Genomic DNA, 27895 nt, shown 5'->3' on the forward strand with positions numbered 1-27895 from the left:
AAGCTTCCTAAAAGGTTGAAATACTACTAAAATGAAACAATCGTAATGATTCTTAATTTATAACAAGATACAGACATTAAATTTGCAGCTGCAGCACTAGAAAATCATAGGCAAAAGTGGGCATTTAAATAATAAGTTGCACTTTGCTGTTGCATTACTTTCGCAAAAGGACGACCGCGCTGTATTTCTTCGGCGCCGAGCGTTGAAATGTGTGTTCCCTAAGAACAAAAGTTTCCCACTTTGCGCAAAAGCGCAAATAAAATGTTCCGCGTACTCACACAGTTCGGGCGCAGTGTTGCTCGTAAATCCTTCAAAAATTTAACACGAGGTACGGCCGCGTGGCCGTTCCGCGTTCCGCGTGCCGAGTGCCGCAGGTGCCGGGCACTTTTTGCGGGGCCGTGAGGTAGAAGGAACGAAGGTAGGCAGAGAGAAATGAGGCATCTCATCCGTAGTCACCTGGGTTTCTTATTTACATTAATTACACCCGGGGAAGTTTCTATCTCGGCCGAGAGAAGAGGCGCGCGTAGCCGCGGCCCGGCGTTGCCTTGTTCTGCAGCGGCGGCAATTATTTTCGCAGTCGGTAAATATGATTAATCGCGAGGGATTAAAGATGAAACGAGTCCCGACGTTGGCTAAACAAATTGTGCTCGTTGAAATATCGAGCGGCGCGTGCTCACGTTTGCATTGTTTATCTTTACAGAGCGTCCTCCGAGGAAGTGTATAAAGAGAATTTAATTAAATTAATGGAAATTGCGTGAAATAGGATACACACGCGTGAATTCTAATTTGTAGGTTCGAAATGACGCACGCGGAATTGTGTATATATATATATATATATAGAGTTACATAACATTAAATGCAATTCTATCAGAATTTAGGAGATATTTAGAGTACCCATTAAATTTCATCAAGTTTTAATTACATTTAATTGTAGAAATTTATTTATATTGAGTTTAATGAAATCCAAATATAGACTTGAAACGCGAATTAAAAGTTAAAATGAAACAACAACATGGTAAAGGACGTAAAAATTACAAAATGCACCATTCACTTGGACATTTTTGTAATGTATCTTCTAACTTTTTGTCATACAAAAAATTACACATTTAATGTATTTATCTAATGTGTCCAAGTAATTGCTTCTTTTTAATCAATTTATTATACTAATAAAATTTTTTTTTCTCAATTATTTGGAGAAACTATGATTACTTCATGCATATCATAAAAGATGCACATAATTTAGCTGATTTAATATAACTAATCTTTCTAAAATATTATTTCAGATCGGAGTTGGATACGCTCATTAAGCAATATAGGACCACCATGATTTCAAACTGCTTCGTATGATGTATATATTATATATCTAAAATTTAAGTAATTGCTGATCAAAAAAAATGTCGCCAAAGACACACTTACTCCTACAAAAGTGGCATATATTTTTTGTTATTACTTACAGCGATAGTTATTACTTACACAGATATTTAATTAGTTTTAAGTATTATCTGGTATTATTTAGTCTTTTGTTTTCTGTTATTTTAATATTTTACAAATGAATCAATAAAATTGTATCGTTTAGCAAAACCATCGCATTATTTAGTTTGCTTTCGTAATCAGTAATATTTAGAAAACTATTCTCTAATCCAATTTATTCCTTATCTATTGATACACATATTATCTATTTCTTGTTATAAGTTTATGTTTCATAATGTTACAAAATTGAATATAATAATTTATTTTGGATTTGTGGTAAAGGTAATATTTTTGAATTTATCATAATAAATATAAAATAGAGACAAATCAAATTGTTTTATACACGTTACATTCATGTACAAAGCGAATAGACTTTTTTGCGCGGAAAAAATTAGTTTAGATCCGTCTCTTTTTACGTACAATGGACAATAACGCTTTCATCCTACTTGTGTGTGTGTGTGTGCTAGCTTTCATTTTACTATTTATCTGTCTATTTTCGTTCGGCTATTCTTTCTTTTGTTCATTGCACAGCCAAGTATCTCGATGCTCACACGGGTATAAACGGTCGAAACCCCGGGATACCTTTTATTCCTCAAACGTCCGTAAAAGTTGGCACCAAACGATTGCGCTGCAGATTGAATTTCGTTGGCGGCCGTGGTAGTTGGCTGCGACCATTGTCACTGCAGATTGCATTGAACCGAATCAATGTAGTCACACGCATTGGTGGACTACGGGCTGTAACAGCTTGAAAAAAATTGTCACATCTAGCAAAGAAAATTATCTGATTGGAATGAAAAGTCGACCCCCTCACGAGAATATAAATAAAAAGTAGACTAGACGTACAATCAGCAATAAATTTTTAGTGCTTAACGTTTTTAGTACGCTAAATTCACTCGGAAATTATTTTTAAACCTTAACATTAGGAGATAATCGTTAGGATTACTCTTTTAAATATATTGTCGATTATGTGTTATGCTCTTCGTTAACTTTATATTTATATTCTTATAGAAGTGTCAATTTTTCAGAAAACTAAAATTCTAAACATTATTTCCTTTCACAAACACACATGATGGCCTGTACTCCGACCATCAAATAAATAATTAAACATATTATACGTTATAAGCATGTATAATTCATTATTTATATTAAACCTTTAACAAACTATGAGTTTCGCTGTGTAGCGAGGGGGATTCATATCCGCTGTCGCGTTGTATTTCGAGTTTACCTCCACTCGAGTTGTCAAGCAATCATGGTGGATAATTGTGTGCCCCCGTGTGTATCGTCGCTGTTTTACGATTCACGATTTATCATGGGTAAATTGCACATCCATCCGCCACTTCCATTATTATTATTACTTTTCTTTTTTACAGCTCGAGCGCCCACTGACTGGGAGTCAGCTGTAGGTTTCACACGTAATTACGCGCCGGCGATAATAATATAGGTTTATCACGTTTTTGATCCTAGAATTCCTTCGCGCGCCGTGAGAATGAATAATCCTACCGCCGGCTTACGTTAGATTACTTCATTCGTGCATTTTATGGAGATAGCATGAGCGATTTAATTGCAAATTGGATCCGCCTGGGCGCTGTATCATTATTTTTCATTATTTCAACCGTAATTGAAACTGTTGCGATTACGAAGTCCTTTTATCACGCGCGATTCCAAGTGCAGGATCCAAAACGCATTCATTTTAATACACACGCGCCATGTCGAAACTCATTAGCGATGTTATTTTACGCGGTACTCATTAATAAGCGAGATATTGTTGCAAAAACGATACCCTCTCACGTATACGCGCGCATCTATTTATTATTTTGAGCGTTTAACCGAATTAATCATATTTATTACGTTACATTTAATCATACGTTTACCATCGCCCCCTTTGGAACGTCGAATGACCGAGAGGCACGGAAAGAGAGATGCGATCCGGAGGTAAAAATTACACAAGATCACCTTTAATTTATACTATAATTTATTACTTTTAACAAGTGTCTTGTTCTGTGTGTGTATGTATGTTCATGTGGCGTGTGAACGTGTCGTCCTCGCGTATTTTTTTCGCGCTCCCTTAAGTATGTATATGTATTGCCTTCAGTATATACATACAGCATTTTTCTTTTTTTTTTTCTTAATTCCTCTTTACGTTCTTATTTCTTCGCGCGGCTTAAATCTCAGCAAATTAAAGGTTCTTTCCTTAAACCTATGCCCTGTATAGACCATTGGTGATAATAAATAAGAAATCCATAGGAAAAACACAGCATCCGATCTCACGCATCGGCGTAACACGCGCGTACGTTACGTCGTACAACATACTATGTATAATATATATATCTCTGTTTTTTTTTTTTTTTTAACACGTTATATCGTCCCAACACTTTCATCCTTAAAAGACAACGTGCCAGCGTGATCGTTTCGCGGGAAGTTTCTGTAATTCGCGCCTAATTGGGAATCGTCAGAAACTCCACCGTGCTCCCCTTACCACGTGTACGAACGTGCATGCAACAGACGCAAGCATGCTTTCCCCAATTAGACATATATTTACACAGATATACAGTTCTACGTTGACTTGCTCTCGCAAATTGTGACATCGTCTTCCACGTGCGTATCGTATATCGTTATGTGTGTATGGATACATATCATATACATGTGTCGCGTAGCTATGTACAGAGGGGAAAGTATCAGGTTAGAAAAATACAGCCATTTTACTCAGGATTATAAGAAACTTTGTAACATCTTTCTCAAAGTGTCACGCTATAACAGAAGACTAGGCTTACCACCCTCGTTTTCCCTCTTCTCTTTCTATACCTTTCTCTCTCACTCTATCTCTCCCTCTTCGCGCGAATATATTTTTGACTAACTCTTCACATCGCCTGCAACCGTTAGGTCTCACGCTTGCACATTCTTCTAGATCGTCAGACTGGAACCCGTATTCTTCACCATGCACTTAGCACTGAACGTAGCCACCTGATACGCGTCTTCGTTTCATTAATTGGCCTCTGAGGGTGAGACTTCGGGATCGGAAAGCCACTTTAGCTTTAGCGCTAAACGCGATGCAAAACGGGGGATGAGAATGTGGCTTTCGAGATCGATTGCGACAACGCAAGAATTACGCGGGGAATCGCTCTGGTATCTTTCACCCCTCACCTGTCCTCCGCCGCTTCGTCAGCGGCACGGAAAGCAAAGCGTGCGAACTTCGCTAATTAAGAAGCGATCGACTTCGTCCGGAAGTCTCTTTACCCTTTACAACGTTAAGTGGCACATGGCGCGATCTACGAAGGTGAAGACGAGAGACGGGGCTCTCCCGCGGGGGATAAGTCGAGAGATGATCGGTCGACAAGCGAGAGAGAGAAAGTCGACCAACTTCCTGGCGGAGTTATGAAAAGGATTTAAAACTTCACAGCCGGCTTGCGCGGGATTCATTGTGGCTGGTGTGCGACTTAAGTAGGTTTTATACCTTTCGGAGGTTTACATAAATTAAAAGATTTATTCCCGAATTGAAAGCCCCGCGGCTTTAACTCCGGGTCTCTTTTCGCTCGTGGCGTCAAACCGTATTTCATTCCGCGACCGAGTCGTACTCTCGTGTTCGTGTTCCCGCTCCACCCCCTTCCCCAAGAAACTTTAAACGTTATCGTAACAGGGATATTGTCTTGCGCATTGTCAAAATGCCGTTACCTTGTCTCGCGGAGAGAAGGAAGTTGAAAAGTAGTCGACAAAACACATGCAACAGCAGAATTCTAAGGAGCGAAATTTGTGAGATTGCAAGAGGTTGCATTCGCGCGCGAGACAGTCTTCGTTTTCGTAACATTATTTTACAGGAAGACTTTACAAATTTATCATTAACCTCCATTAGCGACTATCATTAGTGAGCGTATTACTTTAAATAGAAGGGACAGACCAATACAGCGCAGAAAGGTTGCAGCAACACTGCATGGAATTGTTTCTTCGCAAGATTGCAACATTGGAAAAAATATTGCAAAATGCCGCAATATTGCTGCAACATTGCAGCAATGATAAAATGTCCGTCTTTAGAAATATTGCAATGCAATACTGCAGCAATGTTTCAATGCAAGAAATGAGAATTGTCATTTTTCGATAGAAGCGGATCTCGGTGCTCAATGATACCTTCATATAAAATGCATTTTTCAATTCTACAAAGTGCGCGCAGCTCATGGTTATCGAACTCAAAACGCAATCGTAAACTGAAGCTAGAAATAATATTTCAAGTTGACTTAGTCGTTAAATTTAATAATGACGCTACAAGCATGATCTCAAGTTTCCTTTTACAATTTTTTAATACAATGTTGCAACGTGTCTTCCATGCTGTACGGAAACATACGTAGCCAATTACATAAAATGAAAATAGAGAGCGTTATTGTTAGCGTATTAAAAGGGTAACCGTGTCGCGTGATTATTCCGGACTCGCGAAACTCATTTGACACAATGACGTGAAGAATTAAACTAACGAAGCAATTTTTCGTTTTGCAAACAGAAAAAAAAAAGAAAACCATGCGAAAAACTCGCCGATCACGACGAATGTCGTTCGATTCTGCGGCCGGACGTTGTCAAGCTCGAGCACACGTGTCATTTATCGCAAGTGACCGCACACTCGTCCGAGTTTTACGCGTCGTATGAAACGTACGCGAATTGCGTTTTACCTAAATCAACTCGATCGGATCGTCGTCGTAAACCGCGCCACGTGTAACGCGAAGCTGTTACGCAACGATAGGACTGACGGCATCCGTTCGTGTAGAGCTCGTAGAATATTTACAAATATACATCGCAAGCTTAAAGCTACGTCGTACAACATTCAAAAACCTAGTAAAAAGCTTTGATTGTAGACTTTATTGCAACAGCACGGACGCACATAACACACATCAAAACGAACGATATCGTGATTTGCTCGCAACGCTCTGGACCGTGCAAAAACTTGCATCTGGACTGATTTAAAATGCGTCACCGAACGTACATCTCAAACATCTAACATTCCAAAGAAACCTTTAAAGTAAAAGTACATAGATATGCTAAGTAAAAAATATATGCACGGTCTTGTTGAGTTTTCAAGAGCAGAAGGGAGTTGAAATGAAAGCTACATTCTTTCCAAAAAATGAAATTATTGATAAAGATTCTTCTACTCCCAAACATTCCAAGAGTTTCTTAAATCTTAACAGTATTAAATCTTAACATTTCAAATGTGAGCTTGCGAATGCCGACTGGAGACAATCGCTACCATGCGATCGCGAAACTTGGAACAAATTATTACTTTTTGCTTACAGTGACGAATCTAATTCTCCGGACACAAGAATACAGATATTTATTTATTATTCTACAAAAGTTTTATCAAATATAATTTTTCAAGAAAAATTTGACTGAAAATGAAAACTCTTGTCAGTGATGCATTTCTATCATAGGCATATTTTTAATTTGCAACATAAAATAAACTCTAAATATTTTGTGTGTCCAGATAATTCGTTCCATGACTGTATAAGATTATTTTGTTTATTTAATATTATTTTGCCACAGTTTTATCATCTTTTACATATACTTGCAGACGTAAGAAAAAGCAGGTATAGAGATAAAGTAATTGGTAAAATTTTATTTAAATATGTCTTTTAATTTAATTTTATTTCAGTTTGAACGTAAATTTTGTTTTTTTTTAATAAAAATATATCACTGGCAAGTTTTCACTTCTAATCGAGGTTTCCCTTAAAAAGTTATAATATTTGGTAAATTTGTAGCATATAAATAAACTTCCAATATGTGTTCAGACAAGTAGTTCGTGATTGTAGATCTCGAAATTTCGGGATCAATATAGCGACAGTTTTGTTCGAAGTGTCTGCAATCAGGAACTTACATCGACATCGCGTAAGAAAAGCGTCGTTAGATTTTTTTTATCGAAAAACTTATTCCCAAAGTAATGTAATCAAAAGCATGCTTGAACGTAAAATTTCCAGATAAAGGAAAATAGTATAACGTTCGACATTGATGCGATGAACATAATCACGTTTGGATGATTGATCTTATGTACTTGGCATAGAGACGCTATCGCACTTCTCTTGATGATCTAGTACTATATCTTCAACAGAAATTTGTTAATATTAAACTGGATAATATTAACGAATTCCGAAACACTGTCATATCTGATTAATCCCTCGTTCTCTAAGCGCGAGCTTATAATTGTATATTATTTAATGTCATTGTTCGCTTTATATGCTATAAATGAATCGTTTACAAACGGATATCCAAATGATTAACTATATTATATATGCTCTCTCAGACACGCACTAATCACTTCGCTCATATTCAAAATTCGAGGAAATTATTGAATTTTCGGCAAACATGATTTCAGATGCTCACATTACGTCGATCAAATATTAGTTGAAACATGAACTTCGTGATTGCGAAGAAAGTCGTGAAACTCTCAGCACGGGTTAATCAAACACAGGACACGGATCGTATCTTCCATTTCTCTGCGTTTCACTCCTAATAAGATCCGATGTGCGGATATGTTTGTCTTTTTCTTCCAAATTGAAACTGACGAATTTAATTTCTGACGCGGTACACACGGAGAAATATATAATAGTTTACGCTAAATCTAAATTTCAATTTTGTTATAAAATAAAATATATAAATGGTGTCTTGGGAGAATAAATTTTAACTCCTGTCATTCTCCGATAGATACTGAAGACAAATGAAAGGTAAAAATACTTACCGGAATAACTCTTTTGTATCAAGATGCCCGCGTATCGTATCATACAAAGTTCAAAGCTGTTACTAAATATCATTATGGTTTAAGTGTTAGTATATAGCCACAAGACAACACTGAATGTCTCTGAAATATAAATGTAGTTTACGTACTTTCATCAAGAAACGCGATAACATCTCGTGCCATAATCGTGAAAAATCCTTTCCGCTGTAAGATTGTTAACACTAGATTGTTAAACGGTACTAAGCGAGAAAAATAAAGTGCTTCAGAGAAACTTTTGCTCTTCCTCTTCCAAGCAGAATCCTGTTAAGCGATGCTCCACTGTTAGCTTTGAAGGAAGTGGATCGTTGATTCGCATCGTCTTGCAGCTCAATGGAAAAGTCTTGAGAAGTATACACACAGCCGCATCATTTCAGGAAAGAGAACAAAAATAATTCCGAGCTAATTCGCTCGATTGGTTGATTCGTAGGCGGCCATTCGCGCCGCGTACTTGATATGTTTGAAAATTCGGTCACGGCAAATTTCACACTTGACCACGAAACAGAGGACGTGAGAGATCATCGGAACTTAGAACACGTACACAGTATCGCGAGAAGCTCGGCGCAACTTCCGTCTGAACAGAAATCTTCCGAACGTAACACGAAACTCTATAACGAACTTCTTACCACGCGTTACTCTATTTCATTCAATTTTTCATTTACTAGATTAACTTTTTCAATCTTTATTTCTCCTAGTTCTTTTGTAAGATACATTAACTTCACACCCGTAGTCTATTTTTGCGTTCAGGAAAAATTGATGTACCGCGATAGTTTGCATTTATATTCATCGCGAGCCCGTAAATCCCGATGTTGCGCTTTTGCAGTTCGATCGAGCCGTGAAACCGAGAATTGTGTTTCCGATCTTCGTGTAATACCGTCGTCATTGTTCCAAGTCCACCTGATTATTCATACGATTCGTAACTGGTGGCATTGGTATCGGAATATCGCGACAAATCCTACATATCAAAGCGCGCCGAAGCGGTTTGAAACAAGTTCCGGAATTTCGCCGTTCGATCGAGCTTGTACGATGCTCGCAAGTTAAACCTGCACGTGTGTGTACGCGTCATGGCAAAATCGTAAAATAATGTATATCAGGAGTTCTCAATCCTTGCACGTTCACGCTCCGTTTATTGTTCACGTATCCGTTGCATAAATACTTTACAGCTGAATAACGTGACTCTTCGCAATTCATCAGAAAAACCTAACATCCGTAATTCACGAGAATATTCAATGCGTAAACATTCCGTTAATTAATCAAAATTTTATTGTTTCAATTTATTAATTGATTAAAATTAATAAAATGAAATAAAAATTTGATCGTTTATCAAATTTAACTTTTAATTAATTGATTATTGATTTGCGCACTTATCGTGTCAAATTCTCATTGCCACTCTTTTTATTTTTTTAAGTACTTCATATAAATTTAAGTTGCCTGCACCTTATCACAAACATTTGCATGTATCTTGTAAAATATACGTTTGCTTATACGATTTGATTTTAAGAAATTTGTGCTGCTGTAGTTTGATTGTAATTCAATCACTATCCATCTCCACGAAGCGTTTAATTGTTACATCGTTAAAAAAGCACGTGTTGCAAGTTAATGACCGTTCAATGCCTTCAACGGAGTACAAGTATGTAGACTGAACAGATTACTGTAATGATAGATCACGATGGAAGGTGATGAGAGCGCTAAACTGAGAAACCCTGAGAAACTCGATATGTAAATATCGAGAGACTAAGCGTTTTAATTTTTCAAAATATCAAAAGCTTTTCCTCTCTCGAAAGGCGATTTAATAACGAATTTCATTCTCGAAAAACAAGCGCACCGTTTTCACACACAAAAATAAAGGTTACGATCCCGAAAGCTTCAATCAATTACTCCTCTCATAAATACTTTCGCGTTCAGAAAAATATCTTATTCTCGACGTACTGGTTTTAACAGGTATCTTAACTAATTCAGAAATAATTACATTCTCCGATTTGATAACATGAGTAACTTATTAAAGAGCGTTCAAGCTAGCGTATCCAAGGTACACTGTTCCCAAAAGTTAATCTTCTTCCATGTAGCCCTAAAGCTTCTGCCCCGTACTTGGTGTCACCCTGTATATCGTGAAAGGACGTAAATTTATTTATGTAATATATTTATAGGTAATATATATCTTTTTCTCTTTTTCTCTCATAATTTCTCTCTCGTTCACTCACTCTCACACACACGCACGCGTTCGCACTCTTTCTCTCTTTCTTCGTCCTTTCTTTCTCAAGTTTTCTATTGCACCGAAGTATAAATACATACAATTACACTGCGACACGCGTGTATGTATAGCGTGTTTCTATGTATCGTCGTACAAACGGCGGTCTCGGTTGCTTTTGCTTTGAGCGAAAAAATATTGCTATAACTTACGTTCTACGTTAATACTGTCATGGCGTACTTAATTATCCAGATGGAGACGTATAATGTGTAATATATGCTCGCATAATAAATACACCTCTAACAACTTTAACTCTCCGCGCTCTTTCTCTCTTCTCCCCCCCCCCCTTCTCTCTTCCACCCTCGTGGATCTCATTACCTGCCCTCTTTCTATCGCGAAACTTAAATTATCTTCCAAGGGTGTAGCCGTGCTTACGAACGCGCGATTATTACACCCCGACACAGAGCTAGTCTGTCACTAACGAGTCCTTTGGGCGCTGTAAACGCTTGCCGCATGTGATTTGTACAGATTACCTAAATTTCCTGCTAATTTGCGCGATACCGCACAGTCGATCGACGCGGTGTATTTGCTTTTGCTTCGCAAAGCCTTACTTAGTAATTACTTGAGCTACTCGTGCGAGAATTCAACTTCAACGTTCGTGCACGTGTACTCCAGGCGCACGTGCGTGTCCTCCGTGACGTAGCGCGTCACGCCACGATAGTCCGATATCACAGTGCACGCATTTTCACGCACGTGGACGCGATGAATTCGTTGGCGGCGGTAACAACGAATTTATCAGCAAACAATTTTCGCTGTCTAATCGCGTGTCAATTTTATCCAAGTGAAGAAATATCTTCTTCATTTTCCCTCATAGATATGTAATAATCAATGAGTAACATCTTCAAGAGTATTGTACATTTATCCGTCTTAAATGTAATGAATTTGAGGAAAAAGAAATATTAATACTTTATAACACAATTAAGCGAAGAAGAACGCCATTTTTTCGAGGCGGTTCTTGGTGCCTAACAATGTAATATTTGTGTGAATTTTTACAATTTCCAGTTCGTGCATAATTGCACGCTGATTATTTCTCGATCTCGAAACACAGTTCTAAACTGAAGCAAACTCGAATATGTAATATCGTAATTGATATTTAAATATTTTACAGCGTACGTACACACGCGCAAAAAATTTCATTAAATTAGAGATATTATTTCCATTATTCTAATTACTCTTTCGTAATCTTCATAAATTATTTTCATGGAACGCATCGCTCGTATATATGACGTTCATAGGAAATAATGCCTTGACTTTTTTCCGCGTCGCAGGCCGTATTTCCTAGTGAGTTAGAAAAGGGGGAAGTGTCTCGTGAGACTCAGCTTTTCTCATTCGCTTGGATTGACACGTAACGGAACGCGAAAACCGATAGGCAAACGCAGCTGCTGAGGTTCCAAATACAAGAACAACAGTACCTGTTGCGAGCTTGCCGAGAGCCTATAGTCTCGTTGTTACATCACAAATACGACGATTCACACCGAGTTACGTTTGCTGTCCCGTGTCTCTTCTTCAGCGGTGAGAGCGGATGAAATCGCTCGCTTATATGCTGATCAGCTTGCGGAAGGCCTTACGGAATTCGGGGTTGAACACAGTGTATATTACGGGATTTACGAAGCTGTTCATGTAGCCCAACCAGGAAGTGACGATGAAGGCTGTAACGCCAGGCTGACAAGCCTTCGTCAGCTTCGTGCAGATTGCATCCATGATGTTACAAGTGAAGAAGGGCACCCAGCATATTAGAAAGACACCTGTGACATTTATGAAATTAATTAAAAGTGTTTCCGTTAATATAGTAAATAATATACATCTCTATTAATTAGTCGTATTACCTCCTTCTCTTTCATAAAACGAACGAAAAGTATCGGACCGATAAAACATGTAAAAAAAAAAAAAAATATCTGAGAAAGAATGTTTTACAAATTATAAAAGTTTCAAAAGTTATATGACCTGAAGGGAATAAATAACGATGAAATTAGTTTTCGAAAAAAATCAGTTTTTAAAATCATATAAAAATCATCGCTTTTTTAAATAAAATTATATAATTTTTATACATAATGTGTAAAAAAATTATATTCTAATATCTCGTTTTCGAGATATTTCATCATTGCGATACTTTACGTTCACCTTGTATATCTACATAAAAAATAATAAGATATTTATTATATAGATTATATTCGTCTTAATATCATTAATTTAATAGAATTAATTTGAACAGAATAATCGGAGAATTTTAAGAATAAAGATTAATAATGCAATTTGTATTCTTTACCGCTACTCTTCTCTTGTTTAATTCAAATGCAACATTTATTGTCAGGGATAATGTGAGAAGCGTACGTTTTAAATTAACCATTATTATTTTCTACAAAGCGAGTGCTTGAAGCTGTAGCACTTTGTGCAGTTTGCAAAATACTGTTAACGACTTTAACATACTGCAAAAACTTTCAGCGTCCTGTTATTAAATTACTTATCCTTTGACGTCTTATATATCAGAAATATTTGTTGCAAAGTATCAAATTATATCCATCTAATCTTCTCTGCTGTTTCATTCAATCTCACAGAGGATCAAATCTGTTTTATTCAAAACAGATTTGACAAGCTTTAGAGCTTTCTAATACAGGGATTTTCGTACCGGCGAAAGGAATTTAAAATCATCTCCCTCTATAGTACACGGTATTTTCTTTACGGTATTTCTTCGTATTGATTTTAGCGTTTCAATATTCATGTAAATCTACATTTCTAGCAGTAGAAGTAGTAGTTTCGTATCGACATTTATTGCCGCTTATTTATTACTCGCGAGAAATCGTTACAGGGATAAATCGTTCGATCCGAACGAATCGTCATGCCGGACATGTAACTAATCTCCCGATCTTCCGGTGTTTTTCTAAACCACTCGTCTATCTGCCCAGCAGCCCGGCCATGTTCAGACTTTCACATATATATACGCAATTCATCTGCAGTATCGCCCTTTTCGTTCTTGCTTTTAACTCGCGGGCTCCCGTGAGCTCATCAATAACAGATGCGAGACGGAACGACGAGCCCAGCTACTTATCAATGCAGCGGCACGCGAGCAACTTACCTAACACGATCGCCAGAGTCTTCGTGGCCTTGCGCTCCTTTTTCGCCGAGCTCTTCTCTCTCTTTTTTTTACTGGCTTTGTTGGCCTTGTATATTGTGAACCTTGACGCCGACGCGTTCTTTCGGTCCTTCTTACAGGTGGACGACAGCACGCTGGGCGTCCTCGCGAGCTGCAGCGGCAGGAGCGAGCCGGCGCTCTTCAACCGCTTCAGCTCCTGCTTGTTCGCGCCACCATTGTTACCGTTCCTCTTCGTTTGCGTCGACGAGGACACGCTGGTAGCGCCTCGCGTCGGCGGAGGCGACGACGAGGTCGACGAGGACGGCGGGCCGGACGTGATCCGCGGATTCGGGCTCGGACTTGAATTCGTCTCGAGAGGCTCGTGGATCATCGTGCTGCTCGCCGCACCGTCGTACCCGCTGGAGTCGTTCAGCTGCACGCGCGGTGCTCCGGTCAGCTGAGCTTGCGCCACCGCACTGAAACGACAACTGCCATTCGAGTGTCAGAAAGACCTGGCATTATCCGCTTCATATTAGAGTCTACAGCTCGCATCATCAATCGCAATTCAATCGGATTAGGATCTGAGATATTACGATAGAAACGCAAAAAGATAGACGATATAGAAATAATAGTGGCTCGCAGAAATTTCTCTTGATATGATTATTGCTTTTTTGTTACTGTCGCAAGATTGCATTCGTGCATTCGAAACGATTATAGACGAAATCTTTAATCATATTGACTCTTACTCATCTTTTTTGCATGTCTGTGTCAGGATCTCAAAATCTCTTGTATTCAAATTTGATAAGAAAATTATTATCACTGAAGGACTGCATATATCACTGATTGATATAGTTATAAGTACTGAAATCAGAATATTCATTATCTTTCATTGATTCCGATTTGGAGAATAGCTTTAATATCTTTTCTATTGTTTAGCAATAATTATAGATATAAACAAATAGTATATTATTTTTTTAGCTACACTACATTTAATATTTAAGATCTTTTGCGTTTCTATACCTACGAGATACATTATCACATCGGTCGGTGGAATATGGTAAAGTGGTAACGTAATAAACAAAAACGGGAGATCAGACTATACAACAAATTAGTATCAATTAGGAGACAATACGCAATATTAAAATACGCATGCAAATGACAACGGGTCTTACAGCCTGTAGAGGCAAGGATACACAAAAAGAAGTCCTAAACAATTACACAACAAAATTCAATTTATGTATACATGAAAAATATTTTTGATATCTTTTATTAAATTTTAATATAAATTATCGTTGATATGTTAAATAATTATGTAATTTTATATATATATATAAAATTTTAAAATAAAGAACCACGTACAACTTGCCTTCCATAAAAGATTAAGTGACATTTTTTTTCCTTTCTCTTTTATATAATCTTTAGAAGCGTAACTGAAAACAGTATGTAATTATTAAGATTCATTATTCGTTCATAAACCGTATTCAAAATCTCTCAACCGTACGCAAAAATCTTTTGTAATGATTAAATACAGCGTATCACACATTGTGCCAAATTGTGCGGTGGTTTCGCTTGAACCAAGCTTTGAAAATGCACCCTAATTAATAACCGTGAAATGTCCGTGTGCGCAGAGTTGATTGGCCTATTTTCATAGGTAACGCGAGTGGCTAGATGCAAATTGTTCGTGGACGCCGGTACAAAGAGGCCACCCCATCATGATTAGCTCGCGAACTTCCGGATTACTATCAGAGCAACGAGTTTCCGTTAAACGAGTACTATGCGCGGGCTTTGAATAGAGTTTTGGAAATAGAGCGAGAGAGAGAGGCAGAGAGTATGCGGACTCACACACAGTTTTGAGTGACATCCACTGTACAGTGATTGTCGAGAGAACGAAGAAAATAATTATGAGATCATCAGCTTTTCGCCGTTCGGACTGCCGTGCTCCCCTTCACTCTTTTTCCTCCAATCCGCGAATTTTTTTGTTCTGCTCCATCGTCGAACGCGCACGAACTTTCGAATGTCCAACTTGTCAGCCGTCCCGAATATCGACGTGACTTCCTGTCCGAGTTTTCCGATCGGACAAAGTTCCGACGTCGTCCGGAATTGTCTTCGCCACTTTATCCGTTCGAAACGAATTACCGAAAGATGCTTTTAAAAAGTGAAAAAAGTCAACAAAATCTGTCTCGTCTCAAAGAACAAGAAAAGAAAAAAATAAACATGATAGAAAATGATTAACCACATTTTAAGAAAACGTGCTTTTAACTTCTTCAAGAAAAAAAAAACGCGGAATTACTTTACACTATTAAATTTACTGTGTCAAATTGTACCTAATTCGAGCATCTTTAAATCATTCCTACGTCGCCACTGCTCCAACCCAATATGTTGTTAATTTAACTAAAACAATGGAGTTAAACAATTTAACTCGAGAAATTTATTAAATTTAACTCAAATTTAGTTTAATATTTATTGGACACGTTAATAACACATACACACACGCGCACTGCTTGTTTTGAAACTAACAAGCAATTCGATCACAATGATGGGTTGATTAGATGTAGTGTTTCTTTAAACTACATGCTTTGTATTAAAATAATAAATTTTGACACACGACATGGAAGTCAAATAACAAAATGTTATTTAACTCAAAAAATTAATTAAAATCTAATCTGTCAATATTTAACAGTGTAAAGAAGATTCTGGGAAAGACTATTTTATGTATACGAAAATAGTTCTTTGTGTAACTTGACAGAGTATACTTCAGGTATATTATATATATTGAACGTAGGGACAGTTCGGAAAGAGTAATCACCGCTTGCTCAAAAAGAGTCTGCAATTATTCTCACGTTACATGTAATCTGAAGAGGACTCGAAGCGAAAGGGATACAAACCCGCAAACTTTGCGACACGCGAGGCAGAAGTAATATCCTCTTAATTGAAGACTCCCAATTGGCCAATTAAACGGCAAGCTAAAACTTTTGATTGACTCAAAGCCTTTTCGTGTCGCTCAGAAATCTTCAATAAGGGTAGGAAAATAATTTGTAGCTCACAACCTACGTGCTCGCGTCGCTTTATTAGTTTGCTTCGTTTAACGGATTCTTACCTTTCGTGCTGATTAACTGAAATTTTGCGGGTCCTATTTACCGCGCAATCGTTAAGTAAAGATAATAATGCGGCATCTCGAAAAGTTGGGCTTGTTATACGAAATTCCTCTAAATAACATGTAGATCGAGTTACACGAGGGAAATTTAATTTAACAACAATAAGCTTCTTTAGTCCTCTTTCATTTTCATGTTTCGTACTTTTCTCCAATTGCAAGTCGCAACCGAGAAGAATTAAACAGTAAAAGGAAACTCCGTGTGATGACGATACGGAGAAGCTCGGATCAGATCATTTTGAGCGGCGGGCAATGAAAAGAAACGCGAACATTTTCTCCATTTTTCTGTTATATGGATGAATAGAATATCGTATAATCATCTCTTTTGCCTTTCAGACTTCCACGACTTTTTAAGTCTGTCCATTTCATTTCGTGGAGCTTAGCAAAAGCAGATGGAAAAAGAAGTTGTATCTTGGTTACACAGTACCCTTTGCGTTATTCATGTAAGTTTTATAAATTGATTCCGACGTTTCTCGACACAATATACATGAAATAAATTTCATTTTATAATTTATTCAGTGTGCTTAAGGGCGCTTATTATTCTCATCGAATATTTAATATAAAAATGTAACTACTTCAACGTAATATTTTCCTTTTAATGATGCAACAAATGTGAAAATAGAATAAAATTTTATATTACAATTTTAAAATAATGTTGTATAGAAATTGATGTATTAAATTTTAAAATTTATCGAGTCCAATCTATAGGTATAATTCTTATAATAATCAAGACGAATAACCGCGATCAAGCTTAGTGCAGCATAATTTATGCGCAAGCTAACTATATATTTTACAAAAGACCTCGCAGATACTCTTTGATCACTCGATTTCATATCGTACTGTCATCGCAAAGAGGTACGCGTTTCAAACTGAGCGACGCTAACGATCTTGAAAGACGGTAACTCTCAGAGACGACGCATCTCGTACTTTTCCCGTGCTTTTTACATTGACGGTCGATGTGACGAGTCGCGTCGCACAACGTCATGACAATGCGATCCCGAGATATCGTTGAAAGAAAATTCCGACATCTTCCTTCCGTTCGGGACGCGTGACGCACGGGGGGATGGATGAAGTGGAACGAGTGATAAGAAGATATGATGAAATTCTTACGCTGCTTCTTCGACGACCGTAGCTAAAAAGAATTCCGTGCTCTTGTCATTGGAGATGACGACGACGGGATCGAGGGGCGTCTCATCCTCGTCCTCGTTGCTGCCGGAAGCGGTGTTCGTCGGTTCCTCGATCCCAGGTGCCACCAGGGCGGCCGCCCCCAGCGCCGTTTCCGCGAACCTTGCCACAGAATACCCACTACGTGATCTTAGTCAAAAGCCTCTAGAAAAGCCTCTACACCTATCATGCACTTCCTCGTTTATCCGGCATCCACCAGCGTTAATCCAGCAAGTAGCGTATCTATCATGCACAAAGCGACGACACGCTTTCTGACAGCACCTGCAAGATCCTGAGTGACAGAGCATCGCTGTTTCCTTTCTACGACTGTGATCTCGAACGAATCTTTAATTTCTTATCGAAACAGCGAACAAGTCGAAATTGTGACGGGTCACAAACTTTATTTTCTTTAATTTTAGTTACAACAAATATACGTATTTAAATATGCATCCTTCTTTTTTTATCTTTCTATTTAGCATTTAAAAGTTCACTAGATACCAAAATGTATCAAAAAAGCAACGTGTAACGTTTAATACAAGTATCCAAAATTTAATAGCAGACGAGGAAAGAACGTATGGAGAGAAAAAAAGAGAGAGAGAGAGAGAGAGAGAGAATGGAAAAAGAGAAACCGATGAAAATAAGAGAGAAAATGAGTTATTTTAATTGAATGCGCGCTGTTGTAAATTAAAGTCTGTTGCACGCTAATTTAGCTAACTGTAAATACTTGCATTTTGATCGATAACATGTCGTCCAACATACATACTGCCAACGTAATAATTTCTGTTGAACACTTATTTGTATTTAACATTTGAGTTACAGCTTTTATCGAATATAAATCGTTACATTAATTTGTGCATAACGAGCTCTTAACATGCTAATAAATTTACAAACGGATTTGCAATAAAATTTTCAATCTCCCTCACAATATCCAAAATTCGCGAATTTTCTAAAAAGTTAAATATTCCGTTAAATGTCATTGTCGAAACTTTGGCTGCTAGGATAATGTAAAGTCGTGTTACAATGTTTAATTTCCTTCAACTCGCGCAAAACTCGTTTTGCATTGCAAAATAATTCATGTATTCGGCAAAAGAGACTGCGATTTGAGCTATCATAAGCTTCATTAACACTCCCATCCGTAAATTTGGATCCCCGCTGTTTGCAGTATCAAACTTCGAAGTAACAGTATTCGCGATATATATATATATATTACGCGCGTCAGTATTGATACGTTTCAAAATTTCCTGCTTAAAACATGACGTTTTCACATGCACATTTCTGTACGCGGTAAAGCACACACCTGAACATACACACATAAATTTTTCGCGATAAAAAAAGATGCTAATGCGAGAAAATTAATTTATGACAAAGTCTGTATAATTACATGTTAAAATCAAAATAATATGTTTTATTAATAATCTGTTGTTGTGTGAATTAATGCAAAGCTATAAAAACATTTCAAGATATATACATATATGTAAAAAAAAAAAAAAAATATATATATATATATCTACATTTTAAAAAATACATGTAAACATTTCTTTATTTTTGTATTATATTAAATAGCAACAATTAACATTGATATAAATGTTACCTCGTAAATAGAAAAAAAAGTATATTTGCGAGTAGTTTTACTGCTGACATTTATTTTGCGCGGAAACTTTTTAAACACGTTTATAATTTTATTAAAATTATCTCACACACGCTTAGACGTCAAGTTATTATTAAATTAAATTACATTTTGTTTTATGAATTTATTCAATCTTAATTTAAAACGATATTTTTCCTCCACATTCATATTTCATTTTAATCTCAACGTAAACAATTTTGGTTTTACACGCGTCATCATGTGGAATAATTATTAATTATACTGATTGCTGACCAAATGTGCAGCCTCGGGATAAGATACGCGTGCCAGGGTAACAGGATTCGTGCATTAGATTACCAAGATAAATATCAAAATTTCTCGGTGCTCTCGACCGAACCTCGGTTCACGTGATAAAGTCGATAAAGGGACAACGTGGACAGCGTGGGTGCATGTGGGCGGATTAACCGGGATGCCAGATTATGTCGGATACATTGCACCCTAGAGAGATATCAAAATGCGGATAAAGTTACCAAATTGCAATTGTGACTGTAAACACCTAAGTTTAATTTATCGTTCGTCGCCGTCACGCGTCATGTGTCATTGTAAATGTGATCTCCGTTAAATCGAAAGAAATTATTAATTTTTCAAGATGTGCTCTCTTTAATTCTTTAACAATAAACATACTCTTGAGCATTTTCCTAAATTAATATAAAACTAAGACCGGTATTCAATTTATAGTCCGTTCTTATATTAAGCGTCTTAAAATGACATGGACCAATCAGAGAGTAATACTAGCATCTTAAGATTGTAATTAAAACGTTCTTAAAAGAGATCGGTCTTAGGAACGGACTATGAACGTTGGTCTAAGATGAAGAATTTTAGAAATGTTTTTTTTAAATATGGAAACAAAAAAGAATGTAGGAATTTTAAAATTGTCTAATTAATGTCCGAAGGAAATAATCAGAGAGGAAAATATTCTGCAGATATTGCAATTAAAATTAACACAAAGCTTTGATGTTTATAAATATGTTAAGTTATTATTACATTAAATTATATTCTGTGACAATATTGTCCTTTGTAAATGTTTAAATATTCTGTCTATATTAAAGAATACAGAGAGAGTTCTGCTAAATTGCGCAAAGAAATCTTAATTAAATCTATTAAAATTACTCGATACTATTAAAACTGATTAACACTAAATACATATTCTTCCTACGGCGCAGCATTCTGCCAATATGCCGTGCATTAGATAAAATAAGCGTCGTGATAGTGCTTTTTATTTTGTAATTAAGACGACACCTTCCATGCGCCGCGGCAACCCTTGCTTTTCGGCCACTCTTTCCCGGTACGTGCCTTTTCCGCGTTCAAGCGCTTAAATACTTAGATTTTCTGCACTCTTCGCTGGGAGGAAGGTAAACAGGAGTTTGTTGGAAAATTTCGTTTACCTTGGTGGTACTCCCGGCGAGTAGTCTCAAGTACTTAACGAAGCGCCTTAATATTTTTCGAAAATCTTCTTAGGTAGCTAGGGATATCGAGTATTTACGAACGTATACGTCGGCCGAGCTTCACGTGGGTCTGTGTAAATATTGTTTCAAAAATACCGCTGCCCCCTTCCCACGGATCGATTTCAACAATCATCTATTACGACTAATTTGTAATTCGAAAGGTGAATAAAACTTTGATTGAACACGTGTCATGTTTGCCTATAATTTTTTAATTTACAATATTGAATATTAAATATGGCATTAAATATTGTTTCAACTCTAATTGTAAGCCAAAATTCAAAGTTTCTTCTAAATGGAAATCAATTAATCGAAATATAAGAGCTTTCCTTATCCGTCGTTAAAATTCAATTGACTAAAAGTTTTTAATCTAACGCAATCATCTTTTTTTCAATTTTAAATTTAAATTTTTAATTTTAATAATGTAACACCCACAGTGTAGGAAGCTGTGATCGTACCGCTATCCTACATGCTGTATTTTATTGAAATTGTACACGTCGCAAATTGTATATGATGACGATGAAAACAGATGGACACGTTAAAGTAGAATATTTTATGTACCTTTAAAGCCATCATCGCGACACTTTGCGAGGTAAATAATCCTTATATCGAATTCGCAAGCTGCGAGTAACGTTATATGCAATTCTGATGCATCGGGAATAAAATGGTAGTGCACACATAAATAAACACGAATACTATTATCTCGGTTTACGACATTACGTACGATGCCCGTGCGATTTTTATGCAGTTGCGGATATTCACTTTGCATGATGACAATAAAATATCGCGGACTGTCTATCACTCATTGTATTTCAAGCTTTGTACTTATCCGCGTTATACTTATCTCTAAAACCAGAGTAACGTCCAATTATAAATGCACACATTTCCACTTAATTAGATGAAATTATAATAATCCGAAATAAAAAAGAGGAATTCTTTCTCTTATTCCTCTACATTCTCATTCTAATGCCACTCACTTTTCCTACGCATATTAGCTTACTTGACGCGCCATCATCTTTCCATTGTAGAACGTCAAACGTCAATAAAGAATATTTTTCCCGATAATATTCAATTTGCATTTGCTCCAACGCAAAAGAGCGGACAAGGAAGATGTAACGAGATGCATGCCTGGGAAAGTACGCAAACAAAAAGGCCGGCGATTAAGCGGCGTACAAGTAGTTTGCTATTCAAGACGAGGCTGCCCTCGTCGGCACGGCGGAAATGAAAGCACGTGCGAGGCGGAGGCGTGCGAGAAAAGCGAATTATCCGGGGATGCTCGGGACTTAACCCTCGGTCGCCCCCGTCTCTCTCAGCTCGCGCCCGCGCCAGCTGGCGCCAATCTCCGCGAGAAATTGTCTCGTTGGAATGCGAGTCTTACGCGGTCGCAAAAATTGAAAAGAATCGTCGCGCATCGCGCGCCCGACGTGTTCCAGGTGTCGGCAGCCTGTCTTCGCGCTTATCACGCCGGCAAATGGCTCGGATAACGTCGTATAAAAGGGGCGAATGAATAAATTTTCACCGGCGATATTTTCCCGCGGGACGATTTGTCTGCGGACACGCGAATCGCGCGAATCAATCCCGATTAAATCGGCTATTATATAATGTCGTTTCTCAACCGGAGCTTTCTTCCTTAATTTCGAGATAATTTACCTTTCGCGAAATTGTGAGAGAAAGATCGTTACTCGTTAAATCTCTTTTCAATTTCTTCTTGTTGCACATCTTTGCAACAAGCTTTTATTAAAAAGTAATTCTGGTCGAGATACTATTAAATTAAATAAATAAGTTATATACGTGTGATTGCTTAGAAATTATAAATGTTTTGAAATTGTTATGAAAAATTTGTAGTAAAGACACGCATCACTAGCCGCAAATTGATTTATATAAAAAAAAACAATATTCTTCTATGCAAATAATATACGTTCGTGTGTGTAAATGTATCATACGTTGATGGTAACGTAATGGTACATTTGCCTGACACATTACATGACACATTTATGTATTGCGGGCGGGACATTTTTTAGGTAACCCGTAAAATGGCAATTGTTCATGTCGAGATAAGAAAATTAAGAAACAACACACTTTCCAATAATTTATTTTACAAAACGAGTTGGTTGCGCGGTTAAAAGAAAGACAAATCGGGAAGACAATATCGAGAGACATAAGGAAAGTTAACAATTCAAGAATTTATGGACGAACATTGGGGACCGAGAATGCAAGGGGTTCAAGGATGCATAAAAAAGTAAGTACACGTGTACGTAAAAGATTTACAAGAGTTGTACCACGTTTAATTTTTCTAAGCGCTGTTCTTGTATCTTGAGATTATTGATTAAACGGCAAGACACAAAACAAATACCGCATCAGAGAACAGAAACGTACTTTTAATCCGATTTATCTGTATAAGATATTAGTGCTTCTCTGAACCGGATTTTAATCCGGGTATTAAGACTCCCCTCGACTTTTTCTTTTTACGAAATTGCATGTAAATGTATCAGAGTAAGGAAGCAGAGACGGCAATATATATAATGCACGTGTGTGTAATATTTGCATGCGTCACATGCGAAACATCAATTTTAGTAAAAGATACAGCATAATATATTTTCCATTTATTTTGCAATAAATAAAAGGTACATTTACAAAATTAAAACCACGAAAATTACGTTTACTTTACCAAAGATTTAATACTGTTATGCAAGTAATTTCGAGATTAATGTAAAAATAAAATTTTGATTAAATAGAGAATATTTAACCGCAAAATCAAATATGCGCATAAATTTATGTAAAAATGCCTTCGAGACACAATTGAAAAAAAAAAAAATCAATCGTCCTTGCTGTAACTTCTACTGTACAAACAGACGATATTGAAAGATTTAACGTGTGATTTACACAGCCAAGTACTCACCTACGCGTGTGTGCGATATTCTCGATGATACTTCCCGGTTTTATATCGCCTAAATTCGGTTTTTTGCTAGCACGAGCCCTTTTCGCTCTGTTTCGTAGAGCCTGAAACGGTCAATTGAAAATCTACATTGTGACGTAAATCAGACGAGGGAGCGCAAACTCGCGGCGTAAACGTATAGCATAAATCTTTGCGCGCGATTTCTGTAGATAACACCCGAGACGCGTTATCGAGCACCTATCTACGGATAACGAGATTTATTTCGACAATTTTGCGGAGGGAAAATCTCCGTGCTGCTGAGGCATTATAATATTTTGCTGTTGATTTAACTGCATCGAAAAAAGCTTTTGTTCCTCTCGTTTAAAAAAAAAGATTATATAGGGTGAATCATTTGAAGCGTTACAAATTGAATTCCTGAAACTGTGTATCACAGCAAAAAAATGTTTTAAACGCAAATTGTATGGTCTGAAGAGGGGACAAATAATAGTAAAATTAATTTTCAAAGAAAATTGGTCTTTTAAAGTTATATGAAGATCGCCATTTTTTTAAATGGATTTATTTATGTTACATAATATGATTCTTCTAATAATTTTATGTAAATTAAGTATTAAAATTATTGAAAAAAATTATAGTTTACGAAATATTTTATATTTTATTCTGTCATATTTTGTGATAAATTGTAAAATATCTCGTAGCTGTCAATTTTTTGATAATTATACATAATTATATACAAAATAATGAGATAAATGAATTAGTGTAAAGAAAACACGTGAAACGTTTTAGGAATAATAGTTTGTAATGCTTTAAATACTCCATCTCTGTTTGTTTCGCGATATCCATACTCTCGTTTCTTGAAAAAATATTTTTATTTTTCTAGAAATAATAAATTCTTTCTATAGTATAGATAAATAAACACGAAATAAATTTAATCCAGCTTATGTCTTTTTACCTTTTGCAATAATACAATGCTGCTCTAAAATGTGAAGACTCATTGAAAGAATAAATTATTATAGCATATGGTAGCTAATGAACAACTGTTTGTATTTTTTTCATATTTATATCTTTTATTTGCGCACAATATTTATTAATACTTCAGCAATTGAAATGCCAAGCTTATTTCAATGATTTGCGTGAAGAGTCAAATCACAAAGATAAAAAAGGTGCCATTAATTATGGAAGAAGAAATTCCTTTGCATCTTATTGCCATGTATTTGAGTCGATTCAGCTAAAAAAGACTATCGATTTCATTTAAATGAAAGAAAGAGGAAGAGAAAGAGAGGTGCATGGGTTGCACATAAAATTCGGTTCTCCATTTCTTTTAAATTTCACTAGATCCTTCTTCCGTAAACTCAAGTTCTCCGAAATATTCTGCTTTCCATCTAAAGTTATTTTCTTTACACTTTTTACAAGCTTCGCAGAAAGTTCAGCAGAAATTTACAACTGACAGTGATGCCCTTCAATGATGCGCGCTCCGGTTTTATAAAGGGTGCGAGGGTGATACAATATGGGGGGTGATACAATCTCGCGCGCGAATGACGTGGTAACATATTGAAAATATAAAGGCTATATATCAATATTATTATGGTATTTCGCGTCCAGTATTATGCGCGTACAATTGCCGCAAGTACGAAATTAACAATCCAATCAAAATATTACGTACGCTACAAACGCAGAAATTGTCCAACTAGCCGTATTTACGATCCACCGCAATATGATAGCAACCGCTGTATAAACCGCAGTGCACTTTGCTCCATCTGCGCCCGAGATTAATCGCATAAAATTTGAACGCGATTTTTACTATAAATATGTCGAACACACGAAGAATTCGATGGCGATTGAATGAAGTTGATTTTGTAAGTTTTGTTTATTTCTATGTCTAAACACGTGCTTGATTTTAGAAATATGCAATATTTTCATACGATCGCGTTATACGATTTCACGTCGACTACGTTTCGTCGACCGTTATGCGTTAATTTATTTATCACGGTTCGTCATATCACTTTTTCTAATTTAATTTCAAAACATAGTATTGAAGAATTCCGTGCTGTCGGCAACAAAGTCGGATTAATTTCAGCGATACCGCACGCAGAGCGCATACGTGACAATTAAATTACGAAGACAACGGACTCGCCTTTACAAAAAAGCTGCCTTTCATGGTACAGCCAATTTCGCGATCGGTTCACGTTTCTGAAGTAATCATAGAGATAAAAGAGACGAATAAAAATTTTTGCCTTTTTGTAATCGAGCCAGAGATAATTTCTTTTGCGTCTTGTCATCGCGTGCGTACGTCGATTCCGCTACAAAGACAGCCATCGATTTCCTTTTGGAGCAAAATCTTTGAAATAAATTTCACTGTGCGGTCTTTGTGTGCAATCACGGTGCAGCGGTTATATTACAAAAGCCATACGCTTTTAAATTCATCGCGCGGATAATTTTAATGTCGCGAACTTTTCATTTAAGATTTTATCTCATTGCAGCATTAAATTTCTAACTAATGTTCGAAACATAGCAAAACGTATCAATCGCAATTATATGCGTTTTGAAATTTGATTATTAAATTGCAGATTTTTGGTTACATTACATCAAAATTTGTTCACGTCGTTCGCAATTTGTACTGGCGATGGTAATGACGGTTTATTTAATCTACGCGTTCGTTTAATACGCAATTTCGATTAGCCGTATGATCCTATATTTTCCGCTAGCCGGCTTGACCTATTAATACCAGCGTTTCTCAACCTCTAATGAGAAAACTTTGACTCTCATTTACTACGTATGCGCGCAATAAGAAAGTCTTACTTAATCATTCAAATAAGACAAAAAAGATAATTTCCTTAAACTTTATAGCGTGGGATGAAAATGTGTGTAAGAATGAAAATGATTGGTAGACACATCGATTGGTAAATTAGTCATACCCTACATGTGTCGTTCAGAGTTTACAGCGTTCAGTTCGATTCATAAGCGAAAAAGGTATGTGTTTACCCTACAGCGCGTTAATATGTACTGTCGCAAAAAAATCACATCGCTCTCACCTTGAATATATTGTAGTAAAGGAATACCATGATGATGCAGGGTATGTAGAAGCTGGACAGGCTCGAGTAGATGATGAAATCCGTATTGTAGAACAGACATGCGTCCGGGATCCGGTCCGGAGTGTTATTCAAGCCTAGGACAATCGGGCTGCCGATCGCGGCCGATATCGCCCAGACCAACAGTATCGTCAACCATACTCTTCTATTGTTCTTGTGCTTCGCGTACTTTATCGGCTGGGTCACCGCTATGTATCTGCAATTCAAAATCGGTTCGCGTGCGTTGCAATTCCCTCTCGCACGACGGGCATTATATCGTGAAATCGTGCACATGCAGATCCAACGGCTCTTGCCTCATCTATCCTTCAGAATTTCCCATCTCGTACGATTAACGTATTTGTTGTGCCCAACGGTTACGATCGATTGTGTGGCTTTTGACAAAATTTATTTCGCGTAAAGCGAGAATAAATTTTAAACGCGTGTGCATATATAAAATATTATACAATTTGAATTTCAAATCAATCTATATATTATATGCGATACATAATCGATAATGCTTTTTAAAAAATTCATTATTTTAAAAATATTTAAAAAAAATAGTTTTTTTTTATAAAAATTTGCTTTAAATACGCGTTTTTATCGTTCACAAAAATCTGCGATTGATCATATATAAACTTCCTATGAAGGAATGAAAAGGCCGTAAAAGGCTATTTTCGAGGCATTGTAGTCCGGGATTTTCGAAGTTCGAAAGAGAGATATCGTAGAACAATCTTAAAGCCCGAAGTTTCTTTGCAAAAACACTCACAAAATGTTTTTAGTTTTCGAAATCGCTTGCAGCAATCTATCATTAATCTTTCCAATGGAAAATTATCTGCACACGTGACTTGCCCATTTACGTGTTTTTCATTACGATTTAACTAATAACAATTTATTCCTGCAGAGTCGAGTATGAAGGCGGTACACAGCATTTCTCGTCATACGTATCATCGAGCACACTTTAATCTCTCATTCAACACGTCATCAATTACTATTTGACAAACCTCT

General features: G+C 36.8%; 1 protein-coding gene across 5 annotated transcripts in view; it reads right to left on the minus strand.

Moving 5' to 3' along the window:
• Window positions 1–3424: 3424 nt before the first annotated feature.
• Window positions 3425–27895, minus strand: part of LOC105194927 (dopamine D2-like receptor) — a 255190-nt gene continuing 230719 nt past the window's right edge. For 2 of the 5 annotated variants that reach the window (XM_039447829.1, XM_026136380.2), the window contains exons 4-8: window positions 26855–27107; window positions 23829–23929; window positions 17789–17983; window positions 13531–14015; window positions 3425–12202 (exon numbers count right to left, since the gene is read on the minus strand). In XM_039447829.1, coding sequence (XP_039303763.1) covers window positions 11994–12202; window positions 13531–14015; window positions 17789–17983; window positions 23829–23929; window positions 26855–27107 — 1243 coding nt within the window. In that variant the 3' untranslated portion in view covers window positions 3425–11993. The remainder of the gene's footprint in view (window positions 12203–13530; window positions 14016–17788; window positions 17984–23828; window positions 23930–26854; window positions 27108–27895) is intronic. The other 3 variants (XM_026136383.2, XM_026136382.2, XM_026136384.2) reach the window with 3 other exon arrangements.

This window comes from Solenopsis invicta, chromosome 4, assembly GCF_016802725.1.
Source record: "Solenopsis invicta isolate M01_SB chromosome 4, UNIL_Sinv_3.0, whole genome shotgun sequence".
NCBI lineage: Eukaryota > Metazoa > Arthropoda > Insecta > Hymenoptera > Formicidae > Solenopsis > Solenopsis invicta.